At 40.4% G+C, this 12,055-nt stretch overlaps 1 protein-coding gene across 1 annotated transcript in view; it reads left to right on the top strand.

Annotated features, from left to right (window-relative positions):
- The window catches only part of WDFY3 (WD repeat and FYVE domain containing 3), a 99,211-nt gene that overhangs the window by 44,055 nt on the left and 43,101 nt on the right, over window positions 1-12,055 (top strand). Inside the window, exons 15-23 of the mRNA XM_062493075.1 lie at window positions 868-984; window positions 2,312-2,539; window positions 4,072-4,172; window positions 4,945-5,163; window positions 7,243-7,424; window positions 8,898-9,129; window positions 9,751-9,911; window positions 11,099-11,210; window positions 11,615-11,805. Coding sequence (XP_062349059.1) covers window positions 868-984; window positions 2,312-2,539; window positions 4,072-4,172; window positions 4,945-5,163; window positions 7,243-7,424; window positions 8,898-9,129; window positions 9,751-9,911; window positions 11,099-11,210; window positions 11,615-11,805 — 1,543 coding nt within the window. The remainder of the gene's footprint in view (window positions 1-867; window positions 985-2,311; window positions 2,540-4,071; window positions 4,173-4,944; window positions 5,164-7,242; window positions 7,425-8,897; window positions 9,130-9,750; window positions 9,912-11,098; window positions 11,211-11,614; window positions 11,806-12,055) is intronic.

Genomic DNA, 12,055 nt, shown 5'->3' with positions numbered 1-12,055 from the left:
GAAGTGGTTGTCCAGAGAAGCTGTGGATGCCCCATCATTGGAATTGTTCAAAGTAGGTTAGACAGGGCTTTGAACAACCCAGTGTAAGTGAAAGCTGTACCAGCCCACAGCAGAGGGGTTAGACCAAATGACCTTTAAAGGTCCCTTCCAACACAAACCACCCTGGGAGTCTGTGATCTCAGCTGTAAGAGGGAATTTAATTGTATTATCTCCTATGGATCACTGGCTGGTTGACCTGCAGCCAGGACAGCTGCTTGGTTCCCTTCAGTAACATGTAGCTGTGTCATAAGGGGTTCTGCAAGGAGACCTCTTGTTGGTAGTTGCATTACAGGGACTTCAGCTTCCCTAAGCATAGACACCGATAGTCTGGGTAGCTCTATAGAGAGATACTATAGTTATCTAGAGATACAGGTGTTGATAGCTGTGAAATTATTCCCCCAGCCAAATAGGACACACTGGTAAAACAAAGCTGAGGTCGCTTACTTCAGCCTACGATCTGCCTCTCCAGAAGAGTTCAGCTTGCTGAACACTCATCATCAATATTCTGATGTTCTCCTGTGGGATGCAGCAGCCTCCTGCCAAGTTTTTAAATTAAGAGAAGGGAATTATCAAAATTGCTTTATTTTTTGATAAATTATCAACATTTCTTGATTATTTAAAATAATGTCGACTTCTGAGAGCATGTGTTCCAAAATTAAATAGTTTTGAATGGATCAAATATGTTGTTTGTATAATATGCTTCTTGGTTAAAAGTTATGTTTATTGCAAGCAATTACTAGCCTTTTTTAAAATCCTACTATATTTGGTGCCACTATAGGCAAATAAATAGAGAAAATGACTTCCAAATTTTTTTATTCTCTTTCTTAGGGAATTTTTACGCTTGGGAAATCCTTTGAATTGCGGAGCTTGGGACAAAAAGCTGTTGAAACAGTACCGAGTGCACAAACCCAGCTCACTGAGTTTTGAACCAGAAATGAGAAGTAGGTGCTGAAGTGCTAAAACTGTGTGTAAAGAATGTTTCACTGATATCCCCCAACTGCATACCTATTTAAAATTTTTAAATAAGCATCCATAAAAACCTAACTCTACCCCAGCTTTGTATGAATGTGGAATCGTCAGAACAGTTGGACTGGAAAAGTTCTAAAACCAGAGAGAATGTAGTACTTATATTGAATATTTATACAGCATGGTAGTTACAGATTTTTATTTTAGGAACAGTAATTGTTAAATATGGTGGTAATTTGTGTTTAAATCTTGTAGGTTCTGCACTTCTAGTTATTTAACATTATTTTTTCTCAGCTACTTTCATGTGCACACCACAAATCATTATATCTGTGTAGTATCTCTCATGGGTTCAGTAAGGTGTCAGATAAAATAACTGCTCAATCTTCTATTATTATCCATGAGTTGTAGAGCTTGGGATTGGCTATTCATCTGGCAGAGTCTCAGTAAATTATAATACAAAGAAAATGCTGGAAAATTTGCAAAGCATGAGATATTTATTTCTGTGTGTCAGCTTGGTCATTGTATGGCTGGCTATAACATATTGTTTAAAATACCTTAGTTGAAATTTTTGAATTATTTAAAAGAAACTAGAAAGTATCTTAGATTATACTGATTGAGCATTAAATCGTGAAATAAATAAACAAAATAAATTAACTGAATTCATGTTATATTATTGTGTTCATTAAATTTTAAAAGAAGGGAGAAGAAGGGATTCAATTTATCTCTTGGACAGTGCTTTATTTATTTATATATATATTTGCATTAGGGTATGATCACTGGGAAAAATGAACAATGAAAATTATGAAAATGTGAATCTAGAAAGTTTTTTGCCTAGGTAAGACGTGGCAATGCTACCTTCCAAATACCACAAGTTATGTTAAATTGCCTAAGCTAAGTTTACTGAGCTGTTCTGCTTACTAAGAGCTCTGAGATTTCTAGCTCAGAGTTACTGCATCTGAAGAGCACAAAGCAGAATTTTCCCTGCCTGCTAAGTCAGGTAGCAGGAATGGAGCTGAAGAGGAGCCTCTGCAGAAAGAGCACTATGCTGACATTAGGTGATGGGAAGGCCTCTTAGCTTGACACAAACTTTCCTTGGCGTGTTGCGCAAGATGCTCATCTTCCTGTCTTGGCTGAGCATTTTTATAATCAAAGCAATGCTGCCCAGCTCATTATCTTTTGAGAGGCTGAACTAGCTGACCATGACTGACAGGCCACCTATTCCACTGAACTTGAAAGGTCCATATAAGCAGCTTGAAAATACCTCCATTTTGCAATGCTGTGTTGTTTCTTGGCTTCCTGTAGATAGCATGGTCACCTCCATGGAAGGTCTGGGTCCTGACAGCGTCTTCGGCGTGCACGAGGACAGCCACTATCGGATAAGCAGGAGCCTGCTCAAGCCAGCAGAAGGGAGCACAGTGCCCCTGACCAGAGTCAAGTGTTTGGTCTCCATGACAACCCCCCATGATATCAGGCTTCACGGATCATCGGTGACACCGGCGTTCATCGAGTTTGACACGTCTCTGGAAGGGTTCGGGTAAGGTCCTGCAGGGCTTTCAAGTAGCGTGGGGCACGGCGCAGTGTTTGCTTACTTCCTTCTTGTTCAGAGGAATGCTTGCAATTTTTAATAGGCTGTTTGCAAGTAAGGAACAAATGAACTCCTTAAAGACGAGAAAGGAATGCTTCAAGTCACATAAATTTCCACTTTCTCATTCATTAATACCTCCATAAAAAATGCTTGCTTGCCAAGTGTGAAAGTGAAAAAGCTAAGTATGTATCATTGATAGGGCCCTCTCAGTTCTGGGTTTCACATCCCTTTTAAAACAAAGGAACGCCAACATTCCCTTGAAGGGTTGCAGGGATTTATGTATGACATTTGGATGGTGCAGGAATTCTGAGACCCACTTAAAATTGCTGAAGAACATGAAAATGTGGAAGTGGGCAAATCAGAAATACAAATAAAGCAGACAGTGCAGCTATAATGAATCCAAATTCCAGAAAAAAAACTCAGTATTACTAACTGGAGGCATAGCCTGGATATCATGCTTAGCTCATTTTTTTCTTTTAGCACCACTTGTTTTTCTCTCTCTAATTAAACACCTGCTGAGTGAGGCACTTTATGAGTATCAGGTAATAAGATTTAACTTTTCCGAAGATGAAAACATGACACCATTCTCAACATCTGTTTAAGGAAAATGTTTGGGTTTTTTGGTTCTAAAAATGGAATAGAAAATCTGAATACTTGGGAGCTCTGCTGCTCTCTGCATTCTCTTTACAGTTCTGCAATTTTCCATCTAGCCTTAATATCCAATGCAGTCAGGGACAGACTTTTTTTTATTAAACAAATGTTACTTTAAGCTATGTTCTACATCCTTCATAAGAGAAAAGAAAATTGTCTGGACCTAAGAATTTGAAATAGGCTGGTAAAATGAATTTTCATTATGTTTGCTTCAGGAGATTTGTGGGTGCTGGTAACACGTCCAGAACTAACTCACATAATGCAGCAGTGATTTCTTTTAATTCCAGCAAGTCAACTAAGAAGGCTGCTATAATAAATTTTTTAATATATTTAAGAACTTTTCTCCTTCTATTGATTTCCATTGTGTCCACAGCATCAGTGGCTCTTGTAAGGACCAAACACGGCTAAGTTGGTGGAATATGATGTTAGTGTGAGAGCATACTTTCTTAAGATAAGAACATTGTTGTCGGTAGTTGTCAGATCCTGTGACTATTTACCTGATCCAGCCTCTTCAGAAGGTTCAGAACAGCTCAAAGGCTGCTGCAAGATACAGGTGCTCATAAAGGGAACATCTTAGGCTATGGAGCCACGTGGGCATGACTCTATACCTTCACACCAAAGGTGTGCACTGCCAAAGCTCTTTGTGCTAGAGATAATTTAGAGTCAGAGTGAGCAATCTTGAGAATTAATTCCTATTTTTCATTACTCCATAAAGTCACAAAGGACATGTGCCTACGGTATACTTTCCTAAGCCATGTTTTGTTTGTATTGATCTTCACTTACATTGACTTCCATAAACTCCAGTGTGTCGCTGGTCTTGTGTTTAACAGCTGCCTATTCTTGCCAAGTCTGGCTCCCCACAATGCACCTACAAATAATGCTGTTACTACAGGACTTGTGGATGGTGCTGTTGTGAGTGGAATTGGAACTGGTGAGTACTCCAGTAGGACTGGTAGCAAACAGTGTTTTATATCTGATGTTTAGTTCTCTTAGACTTCTTGGTTAGCCATTTATGATAGTATGGTGCTGGACACTGTGCACTCACAATCAAGAACTTCTTGTGTCTTTTTTGTGTGTGTTTCTGTTGCCTGTTGCCCCCAAGACAATGAAAAGCAATATAAAATATAAATGTGTGATTGCTTTAAAATACAAAGCTTAAAGTAGAAGGCTAAATTGTAATCAACCAAGATGTATGAAATAATAACCCAGATGCATTAAGGAAAAAGTTGAGGTAGTAGTGTGTAGAGCATGGGAAATGTGGAATGAATTGTAATGCTGTACTTTTGAGTTTGTTCTGCTGAATCCTTGACTACCTTTATTACAGGTGTAGTTGCACACACCATCACAAAAACCCCATCTAAATTGTTTGCTATCACTTCTACATGTTGTAGGTAATCCACCATACAGGAACCTGGTATGCTATGGGATTAACTGAATATGGTCACTTAGTTTAAAAAGTTGCTAAGTCGAAAAACTAAGGTGAAGGCTTACTGCAGTAAGATAGAATTAGTGGGAGCATCCTGGGATATTAAGTGGAGTCAGATGTATGTGATAGAGAGATATAACCTCAACAGAGGCTTCTTCAGCATCTGAGAAAGCACAGGTGGTATTAGCTGAGCTGATATGAAAAAAGGATCAGGATCAAGTACGTATCTTAAGTACTACCCACTGCAGCATGTAATGGGCTTTCTTTTTATTTTTAGGTGAAAGGTTTTTCCCACCACCCTCTGGTTTAAGCTACTCAACTTGGTTTTGTATTGAACATTTTAGTACCCCTCCCAATAACCATCCTGTGAGACTCCTCACTGTAGTGCGGCGTGCAAACTCCTCAGAGCAGCATTACGTCTGCCTTGCCATTGTCCTCTCAGCAAAAGACCGCTCACTGATTGTTTCAACTAAGGAAGAATTGCTTCAGAATTATGGTAAGAGTCGTGTCACATCATCAGCTAATGCTGACAATACTTCAGGGATGCAACAGCAAGTTTATTTTAGACCAAGTATCCAGAAGAATTGTGACCGCTGGAATTTTCATTGCTGTTTCACCAGTTCCTGATGGGATTTGACAATGGGAAAATGCAAAATCTAATCATTAAGTTATAGAGCTTTTATAATTTCCAAAGTAGATTTGATGTCTGTATATAAAAGAAATTTTTTTTGCCAAAATCCTAGGTATTATTTATTCAGGGGAGGGATTCCATCATTGATTTTGAAAGTTTTTGCCTTTGATTTGTCTTGTGTCATTCATTTTAGACAGTATCTCTTGAGGTCTTGAGGTGCAAATTTTAATTGTCTTTGTTTTGAAGAAGTTTGGAAATAGTAAGCTAATAGATTGAAGGCTTTTTCAGTCCTGATAGTCCCAATACTGGAGGGTTTTTTGAAGGCAGTCAGTCATTCACTTCATGTTTTAATGCTGTGGTCAGTTTTCAGAAACAATTTGTATCTCCATTTAGTGTCTGTGCCCAAAGGAGGAATTACCAGAGCTGAGGTGAAGATCTAAGTGAAGCTGGTGATACCACTAAATTTGTTAGAGAGAGCTATCAGTGCACTCAGGGGCTTAAGGATGAGCTGTCTCCTGTCTCCAGCCTTGTCCACCATCGAAGCCTCCAAGTGGTTGGTTTTGACAGGCTGTTACACACTGGGTCTGTGGAGGAGCTGAGAGGAGCAGGGCAGCCTTCTACGTGTGTTTCAGGCTTAGTTCTTTGCCAGACCAGCCCAAATGGTTGTCAAAAACATGTTTCTGCTTCTGTTCTTTACTTTTGAGTAGGTGGCACTAATAAAGAATTCACACAACTGTTATTAAAAAAACCTCCCAGGAACAGCTGAGTGAACTGTTAACATGAAAATAAGGATATAAAGAAAATAATCTATAAGCATGCATTCACAGCATTAACTGCAGCAATCTCTCTTAGTAGAAGTCAAGTTCAACATCTGAAGCTTGAGAGCTGAAAACCTATAGCATAAAGTAGGAATTAAACCTCCTATATTACAAAGATACTGGCAGTGCTTTCTTTCTCAGAGGACCAAATTCTTAGAGAATGAAGCAAGTTTATCTTCACACTAATTGCTTTAGCCTGCACTGAAGCTATAGTTCATATATTTTTAGTTTAGTGAGCACCTATAATCAAACTCCCTGAAAGAGACTGGAATTGAAAAGGCTTTGTCAGAGAAGACCTGAAGGTATCTGACTATAAAGACTGTTTTTTAATTGAACCAGGACACTTTGCTTCACTTAAGTGCTTTTGTACCCTGTTGTGTCTAAATCATAGTTGGTGGTGTACTGTTGAGTGTTGAGCAGGTAGGGAGCTGAAGAACTGAGATTGGAATTGATGTGCACAACATGGGGATTGGAAGTGCTGACAGTCTCTTGTGAGAATAGATGGGGTGATTTAGGGACCCTTCTTGAGAGCAAGAATTGTGCTCAGATGTTTGGCTGAGAAAAAGAACTTGAGATTATTTTTGTATCTGAACGTTAGTTCTGAGTACTCTGCTTTTAACATTTTCCTTGTGCTGTTTCTAAAGAAATGAGTGTTCTCCCTGTGCAGGCAGCTGTTGTGGTAAAAGGATTAATAGCTTCTTTTCCTTCCATATGAAAGAATGAAGAGGGATCTGAAGAGTTCATGGTTTCTGTTGAAACATTCCCTGGGTTTTAGGGGATATTTTTAATCCTTTTTTTCTGTTGGGATGGCTTTTAAGTAGAGTAAGGGTCACTTTTGTGAAGCAAAGGTGGGAATAAAAGTCTGGAAGTATGGGGAATCATCCGCGCCACAGTGTGAGAAAAGTGAAATATCTGTTGTTTCTTGGTGACTCCTTGTGTAGCAATTTCTTTGGGCAGCATGGGAAAGTAAAAACTTTGGCCAACTAGTAATTTTAGCTAAAATTTCCAAGGAAGGGGAGAAGGTAAGAACCAAAATACAATTTTCAAAAGTCTGAATATATCCTGAGATTTTTAAGCTCTTATAACAGTTCTGCTGGTGCCCCCTAACTTAGTGCTTTTCCTTTAGTTGATGACTTCAGCGAGGAATCATCATTTTATGAAATTCTTCCCTGTTGTGCCCGTTTCCGCTGTGGTGACCTCATTGTGGAAGGCCAGTGGCATCACCTAGTTCTGGTCATGAGTAAAGGCATGCTGAAGAACAGCACAGCTGCACTCTACCTCGATGGACAGCTTGTCAACACTGTTAAGGTAAAATAAATCTTTCAATCCTCATTTTTAGTGATTGGAGTGATTTTGCTCTCTCTGTGCAATACAAAAAACTTAGGAGAAAAAGGAACAAAATAAACCACCACCACCAACCTAACTGAAAATAAACCCCCCAGCTGAATAGAAGAAACCCAACCCAAGCAACAAAACAAGAAACAACAAGCAAACACCACCTTTATTTGCAAAGGCCAGTACCTCATTGTTTGGTGGAAGAAACTGCAGAGAGCTGTGAAGAGCACTGTGGACCTGTCCACTGAGTGCAAAATATTCCTAAGCTGTAACAGATATCCAAACATTATTTGACACCTGGCGGGCATGGGCTTTAAGGGATAAAGCATAACCTGGTGTGGGGTTTAAATAGCTAATGTTGCTGTACTTCTATAGGTAAACCAACGTGTTGATTTTCGAAGTTTTCCTCCCAGTATTCCTTTTGCAAGGGGAGGACTACAGTAAGTTGTTAATGCTGGCAGCTGTAATACACTGATGCCTGTAGAGAGGCTACCTAGAGCAGAGGCTAGACAGTGTTAAAGGAATAAAGCAGGTATTTATTAAAAGGCCTTCAAAAGATACACATTGGGCAGTACAAGATCCTAGCTGTGGCTACACCCAAGATGGACGACCGGTCACAAGTTTTCACACTTTTTTAAGTTTTGGTCCATTTACATATTGGGGTTAATTGTCTAATTACACCTTCAGGTTATGAAATCCCATCCCCTTAGATTGCTTTTTTCAATTTGCCATTTTTATACTTCTTGAGCCTAAAATTGCAATGGTGCCCTTGGTTCTTTGGCTGGAAAAGAATTGTTTTGTCTAACCAAACTGTGAAGAGAACTTGCTAACACTTCAAATGAAGTTCAGAGTCACACACCAATGCAGTGAAGAATCTGAAAAATACTAAAACTTAAGGCATCAACATAAATGTCTGTCTGGCCCTTTCTCTGGTTATGCATGAGTACATTCAAGAGCTGCTAGCAGAATTTCTACAAGGTAAATAGAAAAAAGCCTGTGAGGTTGTTATTGCCTTAGTATGTTGGCCAGGATCTTACTCATGTATTTGTGTAATTGTTTGAAAAGTTTGCTGAATTTAGTTTATCATGTTTGCACTTTAGCTTGAAATGGTGTAAATTCCAAAAGCTGGAAAAGGAGACGCAACACTGCTTTGAGCACTGTGGTTTTAGACTCAAGATACAGCCTCTTTAGGCACAGAATTCTCATGTTCTCCTCCTGTTTCTATACACTCCATCTTTTGATAGCCACTTCTGGTCTGCACATTTCCTTCCTGTTTAATCTTCTTCACTGGATAGTTCAGTACAGCATCAAAATACCCTGTGTATTACCCTTGGCAATCATTTGATACCTCGCCCGGCTTGCAAAACCATTTTTGGACAACATTTCTGATCTCGTCACCGTAGCCTTGCTCCCTCACTGACTTACCTGTATTTTACTCCCTCACAGCTTCACTACATCCACAGCAGCCCCAGCGGCTCCGGCTCTGCCAACCCCCCCGTGGTCAGCACGGTGTACGCCTACATCGGCACGCCGCCCGCTCAGCGCCAGCTCTCCTCCCTGGTGTGGCGCCTGGGCCCCACGCACTTCCTGGAGGAAGTGCTGCCTGCCCCGGGGGTCAGCACCATTTATGAGCTGGGACCCAATTACGTGGGGAGCTTCCAAGCAGTTTATGTTCCATGTGAGTACAGGTCAGGTGGCAGCTGGTAACTTGGGCTGGCTCTGCTGGAGCCTTTGTTTGCGTACTGGCGGGAGAGGTGAGACAGTATGCAGGAGCAGGGAGGAAAAGCTTGCTGTTCAGAGGAAGATTAGTAGCTGCTGTTGAAGAGGATGATAGAAATCTGAATTCTTGTGTGAATTACGGTAGAAGTGCTTGTATTCCTCACTTTGGTTTTAAACCAGTTAGAAAGGCTTAAAGCTGTCGTTATTCATACTGTATGCTATATTTATCTGTAAAAAGTTAAATTTGAAAGGATGTAAAATTTTAAAGATATGGTTATCTATTCTCTTTGAATCTTGCATCTCCCATACCATTCCAAGGCAGCTTTCCTATCAAACTGTAGTAAAAAGCAATGATGCAGATTTACCAAATGCTTCTCTGGTGTTTGATTGCTTCATTTTCCTTCAGAAAGCAAAGGAAGTTCACAGCCCTTAGGCTGGACAATATCACATCACAGCACATTACATTTGTAAAGTCTTCCTTTGTACCTATTCTGCAGTATAAGTGGCTTAAGACTTTATTCTTCAAATGTATAAGAAAAACAATGCCATTAATGAAGGGAACTTCTGCTCTGTCTTTAAGGTAAAGATTCGAAGTCTGAAGGAATCAATCCATCGCCAATATCTTTGGTACCAGAAGAGAAGGTCTCCTTTGGTCTCTATGCACTGTCAGTTTCTTCATTTACAGTAGCAAAAATAAGGAAAGTTTACAACAAGTTGGATAGTAAAGCTATTGCCAAACAGGTATGTTGGGAAATCAGTTGGTTAGTGTGTGTGGCTTTTTCCTTTCTTTTGACTTCAAGACAATTTGCTCAATGCAGTCAGGAACAATCTAGTCCAATCCCCCTCCCGTGGACAAGGACACCTTTTCACTGTGTCAGGTTGCCGAAAGTGCATTCCAGCCTGACCTTGAATGCTTCCAGGAGCTGAGAACTCACAGCTCCTCTAGGCAATAGATGGCCAGCCCTGGGGCCTTCTGTGGTGAGGTGACTGCATCAGTGGGCAAGGGAAGGGTTACAGATGTTATTTATCTGGACTACTGTAAAGCCTTTGACATAGTCCCCCACAATATCTTTCTCTCTAAATTGGAGAAAGATGGATTCAGTGGATGGGCTGTTAAGATGGATAAAAAAGTGGTTGGACAGTTGCATCCACTGGGTAATGGTCAGAGGCTCAGAGTCCCAGTGGAAATTAGTGACAAGTGCTGTCCTTTAGGGGTCCATGTGGGGACCGGTATTATTTAATACCTTCATTAATGACAGAGAGGGATCAAGTGCATCCTCAGTGCATTCATTGATGAGACCAAGCTGAGTAGTGCTGTTGACACACTTCAAGGACAGGATTCCATCCAGAGGGTTCTGAATGAGTTCCTCTGGGTGAGGGCTGGGTGGGTCCAGAGAAGTGAGCCAATTGGAAGCTCATGAGGTTTAACAAGACTAAGTGCAAGGTGCTGCACCTGGACCAGGGCAATTCCTGGTATCAGTCGAGGGTGGGGATGAGCAGACTGAGGGCAGTAGTACTGAGAAGAACTTGGGGGTGCTGGTGGAGGAGAGGCTGGGCATGACCCAGCCATGAGCACTCAGCCCAGAGAACCAAATGTGTCCTGGACTCCATCCAGAGCAGTGTGGGCAGCAGGAGAGGGAGGGGATTCTGTCCCTCTGCTCTGGTGGGAGCCCACCTGTAGTGCTGCATCCAGCTCTGAGGTCCTCAGCACAAGGAAAGGCATGGACCTGTTGGAGTGAGTCCAGGGAAGACCACCAAGATGATCAAAGGGATGGAGCATCTCTTCTAAGAGGAGAGGCTTAATCTGGGCTTGTTGTATGTTGCTCCTGATCACAGTAGGAAAACTCATAAGTTATGAATTTTAGACTTGCGTAAAAAAACCCTCTTCCCTTCAACGCCTGCTTTTTTTTTTGTTTTGTTTTCTTCAGTTGGCAGTTTCTTCTCATGAAAATGCCACACCTGTGAAGCTGCTACATAACTCGGCAGGGCATTTGAATGGACCAGCACGCTCCATTGGTGCAGCTTTGATAGGGTATTTGGGTGAGTTGAGCACTTAAGAATTATTATAGTTTAGAGTTATTAATTGCTTGTCAATAAGAACTGAGATCTAGAAGATAAATAATATGATTGATGAATGCAATTGTTGTATTTATTGAACATTTTTATATTTTATGAATATATTATTGTCTTTTTTGCTCACATGGGATGCTTTTTTCAGTTTGATTCATTGTTACGAAAATACATTCAATTCCTTTACCTTAGGTTATAAACTATTGTTCTATATTTCTTTCACTTCCTCTTCTGAGGTGTCATAATTCTGCTAGTAACATTCTTTGTATAATTCAAGTAATGCTAAAATAAAAATTGTTTCACGTTTTCATAATTATTTCTTGTAGAATTTCAATTTGAATATATTTTAATTAATTTTCTCTGTCTTTGTTTAGGAGTAAGAACATTTGTCCCCAAACCTGTTGCCACTACACTGCAGTACGTTGGTGGGGCTGCTGCTATTTTGGGACTTGTAGCCATGGCATCAGATGTGGAAGGGTTGTATGCAGCTGTGAAAGCCTTGGTCTGTGTGGTAAAGAGCAATCCACTGGCCAGCAAAGAGATGGAAAGAATCAAAGGTTATCAGGTATTAAGAAATGTCTTAAAACAGACCAGGCTGATTGAATTGAATTTCACTGTTTGTCATCACAGTTCCCATGGAAATCTCGTGTTGTAACCTGGGTTTCTCTTTTAAAGTTTCCTGAGCTCCTGTTTAATTAGCATAAATGAATTATGTAGGACTTCTTTTAAAGGAGAGGGTGAAAAGTTTTTTGCTAAGCCATTGTGCACATTTAGCTGCATTGCTGAAATTGAGCCTTCAGTAACAGCACGGAATA

Source organism: Cinclus cinclus, chromosome 5, assembly GCF_963662255.1.
Source record: "Cinclus cinclus chromosome 5, bCinCin1.1, whole genome shotgun sequence".
NCBI lineage: Eukaryota > Metazoa > Chordata > Aves > Passeriformes > Cinclidae > Cinclus > Cinclus cinclus.
Note: the sequence above shows the minus strand (reverse complement) of the source record. Positions and strands in the feature narration are given on the sequence as shown.